This window comes from Chroicocephalus ridibundus, chromosome 15 (assembly GCF_963924245.1).
Source record: "Chroicocephalus ridibundus chromosome 15, bChrRid1.1, whole genome shotgun sequence".
NCBI lineage: Eukaryota > Metazoa > Chordata > Aves > Charadriiformes > Laridae > Chroicocephalus > Chroicocephalus ridibundus.
Genome location: NC_086298.1, coordinates 2,323,802 through 2,343,177, shown reverse-complemented (window position 1 = coordinate 2,343,177; position 19,376 = coordinate 2,323,802). Strand labels below are relative to the sequence as shown.

General features: G+C 55.6%; 3 protein-coding genes across 3 annotated transcripts; 2 read left to right on the top strand and 1 right to left on the bottom strand.

Moving 5' to 3' along the window:
* The first annotated feature begins 2,252 nt into the window (after window positions 1-2,252).
* On the top strand, window positions 2,253-4,489 carry TUBB4B (tubulin beta 4B class IVb). The gene is made up of 4 exons (XM_063353050.1): window positions 2,253-2,402; window positions 2,505-2,613; window positions 2,691-2,801; window positions 3,277-4,489. The coding sequence occupies exons 1-4, from the start codon at window positions 2,346-2,348 to the stop codon at window positions 4,335-4,337; spliced, it is 1,338 nt and encodes a 445-aa protein (XP_063209120.1). The 5' UTR covers window positions 2,253-2,345; the 3' UTR covers window positions 4,338-4,489.
* CIMIP2A (ciliary microtubule inner protein 2A) lies at window positions 4,477-18,124 on the bottom strand. The gene is made up of 7 exons (XM_063353052.1): window positions 18,069-18,124; window positions 13,758-13,951; window positions 11,803-12,086; window positions 10,573-10,690; window positions 8,916-9,010; window positions 6,711-6,828; window positions 4,477-4,565 (listed from the first exon to the last, which is right to left on the bottom strand). The coding sequence occupies exons 1-7, from the start codon at window positions 18,122-18,124 to the stop codon at window positions 4,477-4,479; spliced, it is 954 nt and encodes a 317-aa protein (XP_063209122.1).
* On the top strand, window positions 4,635-8,823 carry LOC134523732 (uncharacterized). The gene is made up of 2 exons (XM_063353051.1): window positions 4,635-6,252; window positions 7,765-8,823. The coding sequence occupies exons 1-2, from the start codon at window positions 5,669-5,671 to the stop codon at window positions 8,105-8,107; spliced, it is 927 nt and encodes a 308-aa protein (XP_063209121.1). The 5' UTR covers window positions 4,635-5,668; the 3' UTR covers window positions 8,108-8,823.
* Window positions 18,125-19,376: the final 1,252 nt, after the last annotated feature.

The following is a 19,376-nucleotide window of genomic DNA, read 5'->3' as shown; positions in this document are numbered from 1 at the left end:
TCTTTTGAATCAGAGAGAAGACAGTATCCATTTTTTATGTTTCTCTGAAGAGATGGCATCACATCCTGGAGGAAAAGCTGTCGTTACTGATTGTTACAGCCTCTTATGAAATCTTAAGCAAGTCTGATCTGGATTCATCCCAGGTGCCTTTGATACTTAAATGATTCTGAGATTTTTGATTTGGTCACGTCAAGCACCGTTAGAGAGAACAGCAAGGTGTTGGCAGAGGGCTGTTCAGAGCTGGAGTGGGCCGAGCCATCCCTTTCCGCTGCCTCTGCTGTCACCGCAGCCCAGAGTTAGCTATTCAAATCAATGTCTATAATTAGGTGGGATAAATCTGGACCCTGATGCCTTTGCGTTACTCAGCTATCTTGAAGTAAACTGCATAAACCTCCCACATTCTGGCTTCGAATGTGGAGGACGAGCCATACATGTGTCCTAGTCACGTCTGGGCACCTCTGGGGCTGATGAAGGTCTCTCCCAGGGCCTCCTGGACCTGCCCAGGATCCTCCACAATCATTCCTGATGCTCTGGGGCTGGTCCCAGTATCCCTGGGCTCCTTCCAGCCTCTCTGGGGGAATATGTTGTTTACTTGCCAGAAATCTCAATCACCGTAACCTTTGAATTAAGCCAACTACCAGAGGCTATTTGATCTCCAGCAAAAGTTTTCACAGCGCTATTCTTCTCCTTCCCACCTCTTCCCCTGACCCAGCCCCTGAAGCAGTTGGATTATTGTTATCCATGTTACCATGGTATGTATGTATACAAGCCATAATGTCCCTCTGCCTTATATGAACGCCTGAATGACAGAGTGCCGGCCCGACGCGCTCTGTTTGTGGAGAAAGAATCGAGGTCACCTGCTGCTTTTGCCTCAGTCCACCCCCACATCAAGGCAGCAGTCTGAGACCAGGTTTGGGGAACTCAATTAGGAACCTCTTTCAAGTTTTAGCTACGGTATGAAACAAGATGAGATGCTAAGACTTGTAGACCTCGCTGGCATCCTAATGAACACGTATAATCATAAAAAGGCTCTGCTAAAACAACGATCAAAGTATGCTCAGCAGAAGCTGTGACAAATAGATGAACTGTCAGTGCAAGAATGTGCTAACAAAGTTGGATGGTGGAAGGCAAACAGTACGGCAGAGTAAGAGACAGAGAAAAGGTATATGAGGAAGACATTTATCCAGCCTGGGATGTCTGGCTGCTTCATGAACACAGGTGTCACAGAGCACAGCGCTGAGCCAGCTGCCCACCTCGAGGCCTGGGACAGGACCCCGCCTCACCCAGGCTCCCTCCCGGGCGGACCTCACCTCAGAGAGCGCTCCCCGGGCAGCGCGGGCCCTTCCCGCACAGGAGCTGCCGCTGAACGGCTCCCCCCGACACCCTCGGGCTCCCCGAGACAGAGGGCACCCCCCGCCCCGAGCCCCTCGGCAGAAGCTGGGACCGGGATCACCCCCCTCAGGCTCCCCGGGGCATTGACCAGGCCCGCGGGTACCGCCGCGGGCCCTGCCCCGACCCGGCCCCTTCCCGCCGCCGAGGGCGGTCGCCATAGCAACGCCCGCCCGTCCCCGCCGCCTCAGGCGGCTGCGCGCCAGAAAGTGCTAGAAAGGCGCCGCAGCCCGCGCACGCGCAGATGGGCTCCCTGCCCCCACGGCGCCGCCGCAGCGCCCCGGGGCTAAGGGAGGACGGCGGGCGGGGGTGGTGGCGGGGCCGGGCGGCCCTCCCGGGGGAGCGGAGGGGAGACGCGGGGACGGGGGGGGGATGCTCGGGACCGGCGGGGGAAGCGGCCCGGCCAGGTTTCCCCGGAAACCGCCCTCCCCCTCTCCCGCAGTAAGGAGGAGCCGCCGCCTACGCTGCGCAAAGTGCGCACACGGCTTCGGGAATGGGCGACTGCACGGGCCACCGCCCAGCGCCTGCTGCGGAGTCATTGCGACGGTTACCAGGGCACTTCGTTTTCACCCAATCAAGTGACGTTAGCTCATCCTCGAGGCCCACAGCCAATCGTGCCCGGCATCAATCATTCAATTAAGCCAATCCGGAGCGTCCTGAGCGAGTAGGGCGGGCATTCGCGGGCCCCGGTTGCCTAACAGTAAAATCAACAGACAGATGGGCGGAGCAAATAGGAGCCAATGATTTGAATGACAGCTTTCCAGCCAACCAGATTTCCTTATTTGTAGAGCCTCGCTATGAGTAGCCAACAGCTGCTGTGTCTGGCCGGCTGGGCGGGGAAGAGAAGGCTGCGCGCGCATTCCGCTGCTATATAAGGCTTGGCGGTTGCTTCACGCAGTCAGAGTCGGTTGGGGCAGGAGTGGCGTGGGCTGGGAGTGAGCTGAGCCGCCGCCATCATGAGGGAGATCGTGCACCTGCAGGCCGGGCAGTGCGGAAACCAGATCGGGGCCAAGGTCCGGGCGGTGGGCAGGGGGGCGGCGGGGCGGGGGAAGATGGGTGGTGGGCGGTGGGGGCATGCCCGGCCCGGCCGCCCCTGACGCGATTTTCCCCGGCAGTTCTGGGAGGTGATCAGCGACGAACATGGCATCGACCCAACCGGGACCTACCACGGTGACAGCGACCTGCAGCTGGAGCGCATTAACGTCTACTACAACGAGGCCACAGGTAGGGCCCGGCCCGCCGCCCGCCCCCTCCCCGCGCCGCCCCCGTCGCCGCCCTCACGGCTTCTCCCTGTCTTGCAGGTGGCAAGTACGTGCCCCGCGCCGTCCTGGTGGACCTGGAGCCCGGCACCATGGACTCGGTGCGCTCCGGGCCCTTCGGCCAGATATTCAGGCCAGACAACTTCGTGTTCGGTGAGTGCGCCGGGAGCGGGGGAGGGACCTGTCGTGTAACCGGCTCGGGGTGGGGTGGGGAGGGGAGGGCAGGGCAGGGCCGCTGCACTGCGGGCTGCACCGCCGCACATGCTCCGGGAGGGGGGTTAATCCCGCCGCTTCATGACGGGCGTGAAATACCGGGGATCTGCGGACCGGGTGTGATGGCAGCCGCTGGGAGAGCGGGTCCGAGGAGGCACAGGAGCTCGTTGCTCTTCCGATTCTCATTATCTCCTCCATAATACCAGGAGAAATTAAAAGGCTGCTGTGTTATTGATAACGAACGTTTTCCCTACGGAGCCATTTCAGAGGTGCTTGTGTGAAACCCCATCTCTGTGCTCGATAAAATGAAAGCTTTTGTGGGGTTTCTCGGTAGCCTGATGCTCCTAAGCTTTGCTTGCAAGCAATAAGCAGGAAGCAGTGACCGTAATCTAATACGAAAATGGCTCTCTTCCAGGTCAGAGCGGAGCAGGAAACAACTGGGCAAAGGGCCATTATACGGAAGGTGCTGAATTAGTTGATTCCGTGTTAGATGTTGTAAGAAAGGAGGCAGAAAGCTGTGATTGTCTCCAGGGCTTTCAGCTTACTCACTCCCTCGGTGGTGGTACAGGCTCTGGCATGGGTACCCTCCTCATCAGCAAAATTCGTGAAGAGTACCCAGACCGAATTATGAATACTTTCAGTGTTGTACCCTCCCCTAAAGTATCAGATACTGTAGTAGAGCCCTACAATGCCACACTCTCGGTGCATCAGCTTGTGGAGAACACAGATGAAACATACTGTATTGATAATGAAGCCCTCTACGACATATGCTTCAGAACACTGAAGTTAACTACTCCAACATACGGTGATCTGAACCATTTAGTGTCGGCAACCATGAGCGGTGTCACCACCTGCCTGCGGTTCCCAGGCCAGCTTAATGCCGACCTGCGGAAGCTGGCGGTGAACATGGTTCCCTTTCCCCGTTTGCACTTTTTCATGCCTGGCTTTGCCCCGCTCACGAGCCGTGGGAGCCAGCAGTATCGTGCTTTAACTGTGCCAGAGCTAACACAGCAGATGTTCGATGCAAAGAACATGATGGCAGCGTGTGACCCACGTCACGGCCGCTATCTGACCGTAGCTGCTGTTTTTAGGGGCCGTATGTCAATGAAAGAGGTCGATGAGCAAATGCTGAACGTTCAGAACAAAAATAGCAGCTATTTTGTTGAATGGATTCCTAATAACGTTAAAACAGCGGTCTGTGACATTCCACCTCGTGGCCTGAAAATGTCTGCCACCTTCATTGGTAACAGCACGGCCATCCAGGAGCTGTTCAAACGCATTTCTGAGCAGTTCACGGCCATGTTCCGCCGAAAGGCTTTCCTGCACTGGTACACTGGGGAGGGCATGGACGAGATGGAGTTCACAGAGGCTGAGAGCAACATGAACGACCTGGTGTCTGAGTATCAGCAGTACCAGGATGCTACAGCTGAGGAGGAGGGGGAGTTTGAGGAGGAGGCTGAGGAAGAGGCAGAGTAAAAGCTATGCAGATGAACACCTGTAAATTTTGTTTAAAGCTGTATGAACTCTTTCATTCAAAACTTCTCTGTCTGTGTTGTGTTCCTCTTCCTGTCTCAAAGTCACTTCAAATGCTGTACAGGCACCATTAAAGCATTTTTCACAGTGCACAAGCTCGTCTCCTTTGTTCCTTTTGGTAAGCTTTTCGGGTGCCGTTTCCAAAAGTGAGCGCGTAGGTGTGTCGGAGGTCTGGAAAAGAAAAAGAGGGACTTGGTGTGAGCCGTGCCACCTTCCCTGAGGCAACCAGGCTTCCCTCTGCTGAGGTGGACCACTGATGCCTGGATGCAGTGGCCATCCTGCTTGCTCCTGGTGGCGGGGAACTGAAGAAGTGCTCTGGTGGGGCTGTGTAGTGACGGGTACTGGCAGAGGGGATACGCTCCCCAGGGAGGGTGGAATCCAGCTCCAACTGTGTCTAAATTTAGGTCCCTGCCTGTGGCCTCCTGTTACAGGCCGGGCTCTGGGGGGAGCTGAGAGGTCTCCTGACTGTAACGGACATGGAGGTGTCTAAGCCATGGCCTGCCCTGGCTGCCAGGGCAGGGCAAGGTGCCTCCGATGGACATAGGCGTTTCTGGCAGAAGATCCAGGCTGATCCACTGCAGAGTAGCGGTGGCCAGTCACAGGAGCCTTGGGGACAGCTGTGACGAGCTGTGCTGCGCCTGCTGCTGAGGACAGGTGACACTGAGGAGCTCCTATGTACACAGCGTCGCTGGAATCGCTTTTTTTAAAATCGGCATGTAGAGGTTTCAAAATGAAAATGGGGTGTTAACTGCAGCTTCTCTGCTTTTGAAGTGAGCCGAACACCTGATACCAAATGACACACTTGTTTCATGAAAGCTCTCTATTAACAAAGCACACTTTCACTGCGGAAACCGTTAATAGGGTCAGCGTCGCCTAAGTGACAGCCCTGTCACTGAGCAGCTGGACAGGAGACAGTAGGCTGCTTTCCTGCCGAAGAAACTATTCGGTGTTCTGGATTGTGACTGATTTGGAGTTAATTTTTTCTGTCTTAAGTTTCTCCTTCCAGAGTGGAACTGGTTGGAGCAGTTAAGATCGCACCGACTGTGGTGGCTCCTGGGGCAGGGAGGGGTCTGTCTATAGACAGAGGTGGCCGCTTTCAAACTTCCACAGGGAAATACTTCTGAAAGGGTGGCAAGAAGTTCTTAAAGCTTGAGGTAACACGTTAAGCAGTTGATTTTTGGCCTTCATTTTAGGAGGGTTTTTTTTTTTTTGTTCCTCCTTCTCATCACACCGAAGCTGGTGCGTTCCCTGGGCTGCCAGTTCCCGAGGGCAGGATGGTGGTGTCCCCCTGCACCCTGTTGGGCAGAGCCACACTGGTCACCCTCCCCGCGGAGCTGGGGCTGCTCCCCTGCCTTCTGCGGCTTTGGAGAGAGGGCAAAACACGGACAAGTGTTAACACCAGAGTCCAGTTCACCCTTAGCTTCGTAACAGCTTTTCTCCAGGGGCTTGAGCTGGCAGCTGCAGCCGTGTGGAGTGTGGCCACGGAGGAGACAGGCTTTGCCGTGGGCCACCACCAGCTCCCGCGCAGAGGATGGGGACAGGTGAGTGTGATGCAGCGGGGACGGCAGCCGCTGCGCTTTCCGTCTGCCCCGGAGTGTGGTGACAGAGGCCAAAACAAACCTATTTCTCTCCATCTTTGCTCAGAAGACCTGTCCAGCCTCACCTTTCGCCGTCAGCCTGTGAGATGCTTCCACCCTTTCCCTGCCACCAGCCCTCAAGCTCCCGAGGACCGGCTGTGTGTTAAAAATTGCTTTTTCTGCAGGACTCTCTGCTGGACCCACATTCACTGCCTCAACCTTCTCTCGTCTGGGCTCAACAGATACAGTCTCTTCACCAGCTATGGTCCAACCCTGCCAGGGTAGTTGTTTTCCCACTCTTTGCTTTCATTTCTGCCGCATTTTGTGTCTCCTACCATTTTCCTCCTCTTTATGGCATGAAGTGCAAGCTGAGTTTGGTTCTTTCCAGCTTATCTCCGTGCTTTCCCAGCCCACATTATGGAGCTGTGGGCTCTGGCCTTTGCTGCGGCCAAAGGTACCGATATGAATTGCTGATCTGTTGAAATTTTAGCCTAATACCTTAATGCTCTGCTTTAGCCGGGGGTCGGGGGCTGGAAACCAGAGGTGGGTTCTGCACAGGTCCGTGCTGGAAGAGGGGCGGGGGATGGCACGGCTCCAGTGCCTGGCATGGACTTGGGGGGGCGGGGGGGGGGGGGGGGAAATACTGCCCACATGGAACATCTCAGTAACTGCTCACTACCACCACAGAGCCAGTAATTAGCATTAATGACTCCCATTCTCCCTTAGCTGATGAACTTACCTGGTACGAAGCCTGTGTAGGAAGGTATCAGTCCAGCGCTGGTGTAAATCCTGTAGTCAGGCCAGTGCGTTTGGGGGAATCTCTTGCCGAAGCCGCAAACTGGGTTTCGCTGCAAAAACTGGAAAACAAACACAAAGACACCCCCCCGCCCAAAGCAGGGTTCATTTTAAACCGTATTGTTGTTACCCACGTCACGTGCTTTGACTCTGCATTAAAGGAAATATTTAAGCCGATGTAAAGCAATCTTCCCAGTTCTGTTTTCTTCTGATTGGGAGCTACACTGCACCTTCCCTTTTTCCACAGGATAGGTTTTTTCTCCCGGGGTGCTGCCGCAGCCTCTGCTGGCTCCTACCCCGGGTGTGCGGAGCCGGCGTTGGGATCCCCGCAGCCTGGACTGAATTATCACCCCCGGGCACCAGCCCCGAGCCCCTCGTGCTCCTACGTCGGATGCAGCGTGAGCCAGCAGCGTCTGCTGGAGATGGGTCCGTGCCCGGGCTCTGCTCTCACTCTGCATCTCAGTGTTTCGGTCTGACCCCCTTCAACTGGTTCCGTTTGTCCACCCGTCCCACCGACGGTGATTAGCCCGTAATTCCCAGGCTGGGAGGAAGAGGAAGGCTTAGGGAGTGTTAACTGAAGGGAGAGTGTAAATCTTCTCCCCGGTCTGTCCCTGCCCCCTGAGGTCAGGCCCAGCTGCGGGGCTGTGCCGGAGGATGGGAATTCCACGGCTCCGAAGGTCTCCCCAAAAGCTGCACACCCTGCCGGAGCTGGGGGTGGGGGGAAGGGATGGGGTTCCTGGAGCCCAGCAAACGCGGGGACCATCGAACCCTTTTGTGGCCGACGACGGAGCCATCGCTGCGACTCCCCGAGCGCGGCACTGAAGCGAGAGGGTGGCGTTATTTTGCCTGATGCAGGCAGTAAGCAGTGAGCCGTGGCACATCCCGGTACGTAACCTAGGGCAACAGAGATTTAGGGCAGAAGATTAGTGGCTCGAAGTCAGAAGCCATCTTAGATAGAGATGCGGCGTGATATTTTTTTTTTTTTCTTCCCTCTTTAGCTTATATTCCTTCTGCGCCTGGTGCTGCAGCCACCCTCCGCCAGCCCGGCTTCTGCTGAACCCGCTGCGGACAAACACCTCCCTCGCTGATTTACGGCACGGCAGACGGTTCTTCAGCCATCAGGGGCCGAAAGGCTTTGCAAACAGCGCATTTATGTTCGATAACGACGGGGGCTTTGTTTTTTTTTTTTGGGTTCCGTTTGCTGTATTTCAATTCCTATTACCGGCAGAAGGAAAGGATGAGGAAGGCAGCAGAGGGAAATGCATTTCAGCCAAAGCACGGGGCTGCCGTGAGCACCGCCAGCCCTGCCGCTCCCCCGCGGAGTCGCTCCTTCCCGGCTGAGCATCCTCAGTCTGGGACTTTTCCCTACGTCAGACCCACACGGTTCGGGACGAAGGCACCGCAGTGAATCCCGGTGACCAGAAAGGGCTGGAAATGTTGTCCCCTGATTTCATGGAGCTGATCAGCCCCTCACCGGCGCTGGACTGGGGAGATGGCGGCATCCCAGGGAGCCCACCCCATCCTGGCAGCAGGAAGAAATGGGTAGCTTTGAATGCAAACTGTCAACTACCGCGGGAGGGATCTCGTTTTTCCCATGTAGGAGGATTACATGGCATTAGATGGTGGGGGGGGCAGGATCTTACAAGCAAGGGGACAAAATATTTTTTCAGTAGAGATATTTCTGCACCCTTCCCAAAAGCAGGAGAAAGGAGATGTGGATCCCTTTAAGAAAAATTACATTAGTAAAGGAAAAAGCTTTACAACCCATTAAAAGGGAGAAATACCCATCCCAGCCGCCCAGGAAGCCACCCGGCGGAGCCGTCCAGGGCGCAGGGGAAACGCAGAGAGTTGCATCCTGCGTTTCTGCACTCAGAGCAACATTTTTAATAGCCACCCTTGAACCAACCCTCGAAAGATTTGCTTAATCCTTTTATGAACTCATTTATCCTCCCTTAATGTCCCAGGGAAACAAGCTACAGAGTTTAATTGCTCATGATTTTTTCGACGTGTTACCTAATAGCATTTTATTTTGCTTGTCCTTATAACCCCGGTCCTAACACTACTGCTGTAAGTGAAACCGCGGTTGGTGTTGCAGGTGAATCAATACCCGCATTATATTCTTGAAATAAGATTTGTGGATATAATCTACCTGATGGCGTTCAAATTCCTTCATGGCTTCCTTCACACCCCGCACGTAGTCCACACCGTGGATCCAGGTGAGGCGGGGGATGAATCCAGCGTACCCTTGGGATGAAGACAAGAGAGAACGCACATATTGTACAAGGATCAACCAGTCTGGACGTGGAAGAGGCTGGGATAAATATAAAACCTTGGCAGAGTGTAGGAAGGAAAAAATCATCCATTTAAACTGTAAAATTAACTCTTACATGTGAAGTGTCTTTTCTGAAAGAGTCTTTTTTTTTATGATTCCCAAAGAAAACTCAATGGGGCTGAACTGATCTTTGTACTGATCTTTCTCTCCATGAGGTACGGAAGAAACGTTTCGGTTTTTATAGTCTACACCAACAGCTCCATTGTTCTCTCCCAGTTTAACACACATTCAGGGGCTACCAACTGGGGGTCCAACCTGTCTTCCTCACGTGCCCTCCCCAGCCAACAAATTTTCACCAATTACAAGGCAGAAACTATATGAAGTCTAAAACTACATAAAATGTAGAGGGGGACAAACTAAAAGCAGCCAGAACTCCCTCTTTCCAAAGGAAATTTGTCTTCTGCGTCCTAAGACACCCATGCTCTTTCATTCCATCTGAAACATTTCGATGCGCACCCCCCACATTCATAGAATCACAGAATGGTTTGGGCTGGAAGGGACCTTAATGCCCACCCAGTGCCACCCCCTGCCCTGGGCAGGGACACCTCCCACCAGCCCAGGTTGCTCCAAGCCCCGTCCAACCTGGCCTTGAACCCCTCCAGGGATGGGGCAGCCACAGCTTCTCTGGGCAACCTGGGCCAGGGGCTCACCGCCCTCACAGCAAAGAATTTCTTCCTCAGATCTCATCTAAATCTCCCCTCTTTGAGTTTGAAGCTGTTCCCCCTCGTCCCATGGCTCCCCTCCGTGATCCAGAGTCCCTCCCCAGCTTTCCTGGAGCCCCTTTAGGGACTGGAAGGGGCTCTAAGGTCTCCCCGGAGCCTTCTCTTCTCCAGGCTGAACCCCCCCAGCTCTCTCAGCCTGTCCTCACGGCACAGGGGCTCCGCTGTGGTCGGCTGCAGAGCGAAGCATCCCTCCTGCCCGCGCCGTACCCTTTGCGGGGAGCTCAGTGCATCAACGCTCCATGATTCTCCTGCTTGCAGAGGAGCACTCCTCCAGAGCAAGTGGAGAACTTACAGAGTGTAACTCCTTGTGAGACAGAGTTTTAGACATTTACAATGGTGCAAGACGGCACTGGTTGTTGATTCGATGATTCAGAAAAGCATCTTGTTTCTAGGAGAGAAACAACCACCTCAATGGTAAGATACTCATCAAGCTGTGGAGGTGGTGCAGAGCCCATGGCCCTGCTCTCCTGCCCTTCTGCAGCATTTTCCAGCCTGGTCAGGCTACGGGGAACCAAGGTGGCTCCTGCATCCCTTCCACCACGGGCACGTGTCCCTCAGGGAGATCCATGGGGTGGCAGCATCCCAAAGAAACACCCCCTTGCATGGAGAGGAGCAGGGGCATTTTCCATCCCCCAGTGTCCAAACAAGCCAGAGCGACTGGCCCATGTCTCTGAGGTTTCCCTGGGGGAAGAAGGAAGAGACAATTTCTTCCGAGGTGGACTCGTGGCGCACGTGACCTCCCTCTGTTTTACCTGGAATGACTTTCTGTTGGATCACATTTGGTACATCCAGTTTTGGTAACCGATTATCTTGCTCCACGTCCGCAGTTTCAACCACTCCTGGCAGAGTCACACCTTCAATTTTTATGGGCTCAAAATAAAAGTGGAAATAAAATAAACACCAGTAAAATCCGCTTCCTCCTTTGGCTCCGTTGCTTAAATCACTGCCAGAGCCTGTGAACGGCAACTGCCATTTCTCTTTCTCCCTGGCTTTACACTAAGAGCTACTCCAAGAATTGCTGGTAAAGTCAAATTACCGGCCCAGCTCCCTGCACGCAGAGGTTTTGCAAAATCCCCAGGGAGAGCAAGGGGATCTTCGGGCACTGAGCTCCTTCGCAAGCCTGGTTCTCAGAGCAAGGAGCAGGAATGCCCCTTCTTGGGATTTATATCCGAGCCAGCTTTTGACTCGATACGTCAAATCTCTAATCTCTGCCTTCAGGGGATTTGCAGAGCCCTGGCTGGCTGCAGCTGGGAGAAACCAGGGGCTCAAACACGACGGTCCCAGGTGATGTTGGTGCCGCGCAGAGCAGCGGCCGGCTCCACCGGCAAATCCCAGTGCTCGTGTGTGAACGAGGGATAACCATGGCGGGAAACTCAGGAGGGAGCAGTTAAGGGGTCGGGACCCCGGCACGTAACCAAAAGTGCCAGGAGCGCACTCTTTTTGGGAGGAGGAGGGAGAGAGGAGGGAGAGGAGGGAGAGGAGGGAGAGGAGGGAGAGGAGGGAGAGGAGGGAGAGGAGGGAGAGGAGGGAGAGGAGGGAGAGGAGGGAGAGGAGGGAGAGGAGGGAGAGGAGGGAGAGGAGGGAGAGGAGGGAGAGGAGGGAGAGGGCAGAGGCAGGGCTCCTGCTTCACCCGAAGGAAACACGAGCTGCGAAGCGCAGCGTAACACAGGATCTAGTGACTGGGATTTGAAGCTGAAACTCAACCGAACGAGAAGTTAAGCCTTTTTGGGTAAGAAGAGAAATTAACGATTACAACAGTTTCCTGAAGGTGTGATGAATTTGCTGCTGCTAGAAACATTCATGTATTTGATATTTCTCTACAGGAGACACTTTCCGTCCTCGCCATCCACGCCCATGTGAAATTCCCTCTTCGCACCCCCGGACCGAGGAGATCCCTTCCATGCCCACCAGTCCCCAAACCCCCCTCCCTCGGCAGCACCAGCATCCCTTACCACGTCTCTTTTCCACCCAAACCCACTTACCGGTTTGCTCCCTGCCAAAGCTCCGCACCTTTTTCCCGGGGTTATCTCGGGCAGTCGCCACTCTTGCCCCTCCGATGCGGGATGGCAGGGAATCCTCCGCGGGTACCCCCGAGGCGGTTGTGTCCTCGGAACGTACTCGCCGGGATGGTCCTGGGGCTCAGGGTCCATGTGCATCCTCACCAGCTCTGCCTCTTCCAGCCCTGGCACCGGCTGGGGAGGTTTTGGCCCAGGGGCTGGTTCAGGAAAGGTTGTTGCAGCCTCGGCTTTCTCATAGGGAAAGTATCCTGCGGGACAGACACCGAGTTATGGGAAAGGAGTGGTCGAACGAGGATGAAGGATTCCCATCGCGCTGGACCTCGTCCCTTACACGCTCCATCGGAGGGAAGGAAAGGAGCCTGGAGGTCAACAGCATCCCATCCTGCCAGTGCCATCAGCCCCATCCCATAAACCAGCCTGCACAGAAAATCTGCACAAATACGAGTTCAGTAACTTAAATTTTTTTCTAAGCAATGCCTAAAGCGTGATACACCATCAGCCAAGCTATAAAGATTAAGGGGAAAAACCCCACCCCATATCCCTTTCTCCGTGGGGCTGCACCAGCACACCCCAAACACAGCCGGGGGAGGAAGGACTCGCTCCCACCAAACAGGGCGTCCCCAACAGCTACGGCTCGGACACATGATGTGGCTCACGGCAACTGACTCTCCAAAGGAAACGTCCCCGAGAGGGGCTGGTGCGGGGCCGTGGTGTAGCTCAACCAGGACCAGGCACTTTGTCCAGAAGGGCTGGGACTTGGTAGGAGATTCCTGCAAATTCCCAGTGTTGGGAATCTACCTGTGCGTGTCTCAGTGCCTGACGGAGGGAACGGGGCCCCTTAGCAGAAGTGGGGCAGGTGGGAAGGGCACAGGAAGGAGCCGCGAGACACAAAACGAACCTCGAGCTGCGCGTGAGAGCCCCGAGCACGAGGAGCTGTGACCAGGTGGGGCGGCCGGGAAAGGGTCGGAGGGGGCAGAGCCGACCTTCCCCAGAGAGAAGGATTTTAGCCTGAGGAATTGTGCTGGTTTGGGCTGGGATAGAGCTCATTTTCTCCACAGTAGCTTGTACGGGGCCACGTTTTGGATTTGTACGGGGAAGTGTTGATAACACGGAGCTGGTTTAGTTACTGCTGAGCAGCGCTTACACAGAACCAAGGCGTTTCCTGCTCCTCACATCGCCCCGACAGCGAGCGGGTTGGAGGTGCACAAAAAGTTGGGAGGGGACACAGCTGGGACAGCTGCCCCCGACTGCCCAAAGGGATATTCCAGACTGTACAGTGTCATGCTCGGCAATAAAACTGGGGGGGAGGTTGGCGGCGGGGGGCCACTGCTCGGGGACTGGCTGGGCATCGGTCAGTTGGCAGTGAGTAATGGTTTTCGTTTACATCACTTGCCTTTCCTGGGTTGTATTTCACTCTTTTTGTTATTTGCCTTTTCGTTACAATTATTAATTATTATTAATATTACTATTAGATTTCAATTATTAAACCATCTTTATCTCAACCCACGAGCTTGCTCACTTTCCCCCTTCCGATTCTCTCCCCAGCTCCCGCTGGGGAGAACTGAGAGCGTGGTGCTTAGGTGCCAGCTGGGGCCAAACCACCACAGGAATATGGAGGAATTGGGAAGTCAGTCCATAATATGCCATAAAATCATTTAGCTTCGCTTCACTGAAGATAACCTAAAACTCTCCAGATTCACCCTGAGAAGCCCATGCCCATCGGCTGAGGCTGAGTGCTCCAGTTCCCCACAGGGTGTCCGTGCTCCGACTCCAGAGCTGCGGTCACTCCGCAGAAAATGTCCCATTTCACCCCAGGAGCCCATTGAGGACGGGCACAGCCCCCCCCTGCCCCTGACTGACCCCGGGCTCGTTAGCGGAGCCCGTTCTGGGGAAAGGACGAGACCCTGGCGTCTGCTCACCTGGACGCCCAGGGAGATAACCCTGGACACCGTGCTTCGTCCCGCTGAAGTCCTCCACAAACTTCTGCTTGTGCAGCGGCGCCAGCACGGGGCGAGGGCTCTTCCGAACCGCGGGGTCTGTCAGCAGCCGGTACGTGGTTCTGCCAAAGGTCTCTCCAAACTGGTCGTTGTACTGAGGGACGAAGCCCTCGTAGCTGAGGGGGAAACCAAAACAGAGCAGTCACTGAGGTGGCGTTGGAAGGTGTCCGCTGGTAGGACAACCTGCTCCAGAGCTTTGGTACCATGGAAAAGCCACGGCCAGGAGCGCATGTGGCTGGGAGCACCTGAGCCCAGGGAAGGTGATTGCACGGGATGTGCCTGGGAGCGTGGACACGTTCACGCCGCGGGAGCAGCAACGCAAGGGGATGCTCGAGATGTACCGAGAAGATGCATGTGGTTACACATGGAGCCAGGCAGGCGTGTGTTCGCACAGTATGTTTTTACACATGAACATGAAGAGCAGCTCATAGATTTACAGGGGGGCACAGGCTCGTGCTCCGGTTCACATACAAACATGGGACGAGGTCTGCGAGTGTGACGGGAGCCGCACCAGCGGACGGGAAAGCTCATGGTGGGAGCACAGTGTGGGCTGCAGTCACTGCTTCAGCGCTGACGTCGACAGCCCCCCAGTTAAAAATATTATTTCCAATTAAACATGCCTCAGTTTTAAGTTTTGCAATCCCTCTCTCTGCTCTAAAACACAGTGAGTTATCGGGAATCTCCCCAGTGTCCCTTGTTCAACACTGAAACCCAAAAATGAGAGCTCCTTGCTGGTACCCTCCGTACCCCCGCAGGGAGGAGCGGGGCCGGGCTCACAGACCCACCGGGCACCGCGGCGCACGGGAGAGGCACCGGCAGCCGTGTAACAAAAATCGCTCCATTTTTTGGGTCCCTTCATGTGGGGTCCGTGGGGACACGCTGCTTCCCCGCTCCCCTCAGCCCAGGACGGGCAGTTTGACTCTTCGGTGGCTCAGGGCAGGTGCCGGAGCTCTGGCTCCGCTCCCGAGTCCACCAGCACGGATCAGAAACTTCATCGATTCCCAGTATCAAATTTCCTAATGGTGATGATGTTATTCCACCACTGAAGACGAGAGGCAGAGCCGCCAGCTACAATGTACAGACAGAAATATTCAATCAATGATCCCGCTGCGTATCCGGGGATAAAGCCAGATGATGCACGAGGATCATAAGATGATGAGTAAGTACTTTCCCTTCCAAACACTTTAAACGACAAATGCAGAGCCGTGCGTTTACGCTTGGCAAGTTTTCCCACTTTGCATGCAGGATCCCTCACCAGCAGCAGCCGGAGGAGCTCGGTGGCTCGTCCCCATTGATTTTTCAAGGAGTCTTGCAACACAGGGAAGCTACGCCGGGACGATAAAGCTGAGCAAGAGCACAAATGACACAGCCCAAATAATTACAGGATGGCCAGAGGGGTTTTGATCATGAACAAAATAATGGTAGGGCTGAGAAAGGATTCAATTCATAAGCAATTAAAAGCGAGGTAATCCGAGGAGCTGGGGCGAGTCAGTCCGGGTTTATGGAGAAGGGATCCGCCGCAGAGCGAATGACAAGTGCTGCTGGGGAAAGCCGTGGCGCCTGGGGAAGAGACGGGTCTCAGCAGGACTGACCTTCTCCTGCTTGGCGCTTGGCTTAAGAAACCAGCGAGATCCCCCTTTTCTCTAGTTCCCGCTGAAGCCGCTGGTCTCGAGCTTCGCTGGCGAGCAGGGAGTAACCTGTGCTCCCGAGGCCGAGCCCCATTTCACTTTTCCCTTACTCAGCCATCTCTCTTCCATCGCCACTCCCCGGACTGTGTCACCTAAACCTGCTCAGCCTTCCTCATCGCCAGGGAAAGCCTTGGCCCTGGGCCCATCCTTGCTAGCCTCCGGGCCCTTCCCAGCTCCGCCAAGCCAGGATGGGGCAGGCAGAGCTGTGCCTGGGATTCACGGATTTACCCCTTCTGCGTGTGCCAAGTCCCCAAACCACCCATAGAATCATGGAATGGTTTGGAAGGGACCTTAAAGATCATCCAGTGCCACCCTTTCCCTGGGCAGGGACACCTCCCACCAGCCCAGGTTGCTCCAAGCCCCGTCCAACCTGGCCTTGAACCCCTCCAGGGATGGGGCAGCCACAGCTTCTCTGGGCAACCTGGGCCAGGGGCTCACCGCCCTCACAGCAAACAATTTCTTCCTGATACCTCATATAAACCTCCCCTCTTCCAGCTTGAAGCCATTATTCCTCGTCCTGTCACTACATGCCCTTGTAAAAAGTCCCTCCCAGCTTTCTTGTAGGCCCCCTTGAGGGACTGGAAGGGGCTGGAAGGTCTCCCCGGAGCCTTCTCTTCTCCAGGCTGAAACCCCCCAGCTCTCTCAGCCTGTCCCCACAGCAGAGGGGCTCCAGCCCTCCCAGCATCTCCGGGGCCTCCTCTGACCCCGCTCCAACAGCTCCGTGTCCTTCTGCTGTCGGTGCCCCAGCGCTGGAGGCAGCACTGCAGGGGGGGTCTCCCCAGAGCGGGGCAGAGGGGCAGAATCCCCTCCTTCGGCCCCACACGTTGGGTTTGGTGTCCCAATGCTCTTGAGCACTGCAGTGGCGTTTTCAAAGGCCTGGCTCTGACCATTGCCCGACCTGAGTGACAGCAACCAGTTTCGATGTCCTTGCTGCGTTTGCAGGTTCACCCACAACAGCAGGTGAGATGCTGCAACGTGGCTCCTTCCTCCTCCTCCTCCCGCTGGCACCGCAGCTGAGGGTGCAGCATCTCCGGCAGCAGAGCCTGGGCTCCGGCGATGCCCTTCAGGCAGCTCCTCCTTGCGCACAGCCACCCAAACCAGATGCAAAGCAGCACCTTCACCACCCACTGGAGCTTCCTCTGGGGCTTGGGGTGACGCTATGAGCCCGCACCACGCTGCAAAACACAGGAGCAGGATCTGGTTCCTCCTCCTCCTCCTCCTGCCTTCAGCGGCCAAAGCACCAGCGCGGAGCGGAGCAGCCCTGTCGCTGGGTCGGTGTCAGGGCTCGAAGCCGGTTCTGGGGGGGTGTCTGCAGGCAGGAGCCAGCAAGGGGAGGTTTGGAGGCTTTTGGAGGTGCAAGCCCAGCCCCAGCTCCCTCCTTGCTGTTACTCATCTTTCCTAAGCGGCTGCCAGCGCGCAGCTCTGACAGGGTGACAGCAGGCCCGGAGTAACACATCACATCGTTGCGACAACCGCAGCAGTGTAAGAACGTGTTAGAAACCCCCAGCGCCAGAGCTTATGTAAGTTTGGAAGATACGGAGATCAACAATGGAAAAATCCTGCCCGCTGCTGTGACGGGAGGGACGGATGCCATCGTGACGGCAGGAGCACGGCGGAGGGAGGAATCCTGCTCCACCCTTCACCCGGGGCAGGGATCTGCCCGGGCCCGCGCTGCACCCGCGGCCGTCCTGGTCTCTCGGCGCTGAGGTTCTCAGCCTGGTCCGTCACCGGCCCCCGCGCCCCGGCAGGTCCCGACGTCCCTCGGAGTGGGTCTCAGGCTGGGCTAATCCCAGTGATTTCCTACCAACAGAAGTTTGCTTTCCCGCGGTGGCCGTCCAGCCCTTCCAGCCCCGTTACGCGTGTCACGGAGCACCTCTCCCAGCACGGATCACCCGCGGACCCCCCCCACAGCTTCCCTACTTTGCCACGGAGCTGATCCACTTATTTCTGCCATTTGTGCCTTATCTTTTCACCAACAACTCATTGCCTCTTTCCGAGCCTTTACAGGAGGATGTCGCAAAAAGCTTTGAAAAAAAATACATCTCTAACTATACGTCAGCTAGATCACCAGCATCCACAGCGTCACTGACTTCTTCAAAGAGGAGGTCCCGGCAGCCGGACTGCGCTCCAACCGATTTGACGAGAGCTTATCGTGTGTCTGCAACTCTTTATTCAAAGGAGATCCTCCAGTATCCTTGATGCAGAAGTTCTGGCAGTTTGGGAACCCAACCCTGCCCAGCCGCCCTGGTAACTTTTGGCAGCTTAAAACAAATGGACAGAAAGGAGGAAAAAAACTGAAGAACTTTGACTTTACCCTCAACGCACTATGGGGCATGGTCTTTAGTTATACCCTGTTACGAGGTGGTGCTGCTTCTCCTGGAGCCCTGTCTCCTTCAGAGCACTGTGACATGGAATATTTAAATAGTGTCTTAAAAAAAAAAAAACAACCCAAAACACCATGAATCATAAATACTACGTGATCCCAAGCGGAGGAGCTATTTGCATTGGAAATGAGCAGACATTTTGGATGAACTTCACAACTTACCCAGGGATATAGTAGGGCTCGGGCGGGAAGAAGCGGTTTTCCCTGGGGGCTGCCATGGGAGCGCGGCAGCTCTTGGCGGCGGCGGGAGGAGGGAGATGCAGCGCGGTGCAGTCGCCCAGGAAACCTCTGTGATGCTGCCGGGAGCTCTTCCAGCTGCACAACGCAACTCCTCAGGTTTTTCTGGACACGTCTGTTTTTTTTTTCTCCCCCCACCTGGAAATTTTGGATGAGCACAGAGATTTTACAGCCCTTGTCAGGTTTCCCGAAGGCTCGCAGCCCTTGGGATGCTGGTGCCAGATGTTCCTCCTAAGCAGCCACAGCACAAATACATATTCACGGCGCAGTTCGTGTCCGACACACACAACCGGGGAGAGCCGGGCTGCACGTACCCCAGTCACTGCCCCAGCGCTGTCTGCACACACCGGCCCCGGTGGACACCTTTCTGCCGAGGAAACCTCAGGGCAGAGGTTCAGGGATTCACCGCGCTGCGGTGAAGGCTCAACCCTCCTCTCCCTGCTCCTCCTTGCCCTCCCGGGTCTGGCTGTTGGAGGACGCAATCCTTCACTGCCTTCCTTCATGCAGAACGAAGGTTGTTCCCATTCCCAACATGGTACGGTCATGTTGTCTGGTGCGTGGTGGGTTTCACCCTCCTCCAGCTGAAGGCAGGCCCAAAACACGAGTCTCCTTTTACTGAACAGCCACGGTGGCCACTACGGCCTCAAGTCAAACCGCTACGCCTGTTGCCACCAGCATCGTTTCCACCAACTACAATACCAGGAGCCAGCCCAGTTCACTGCCAAAGTCCCACTATGGCCTTGAAGAGCTCGGCCATGCGGCCAGCAGAATCATTTTAAGGTTTCTAACTTACTAGCCAGAAATCGTAGAGTTTTTGAGGGTTGTTCTCAGCTGTTTAGGTGCTTATACTCCACCCAAAATTGTACTGAGATAAAAACGCTGCTTTCACTCTCACCCTTGGTGCCTAAACGCTTTGAGAGATCTGGAATTCCCAGCCTTTGTAAGTGTATTTGAGTTTGCCCAAATACCTGAGCTCTAACCAGGGGCAGAGCCCCTCCAGCAACCCCAGCTCTGCAGGGCGGATGGGTCTGTGAGGGGCATGACGGCTCTTCTCAGAGGTGCACAGTGGAAGACCGAGAGGTAACACAAGATGCACCAAGGGGAAGGCCCACTGGACACAAGGAGAAAATTCTCCTCCATGGGAGCAACACAGCCCTGGGACGGGCAGGAGAGGTGGTGGCACCTCTGTCCTTGGAGATCTTCAAAGCCCAGATGGCTCCACTCCAATGGAGC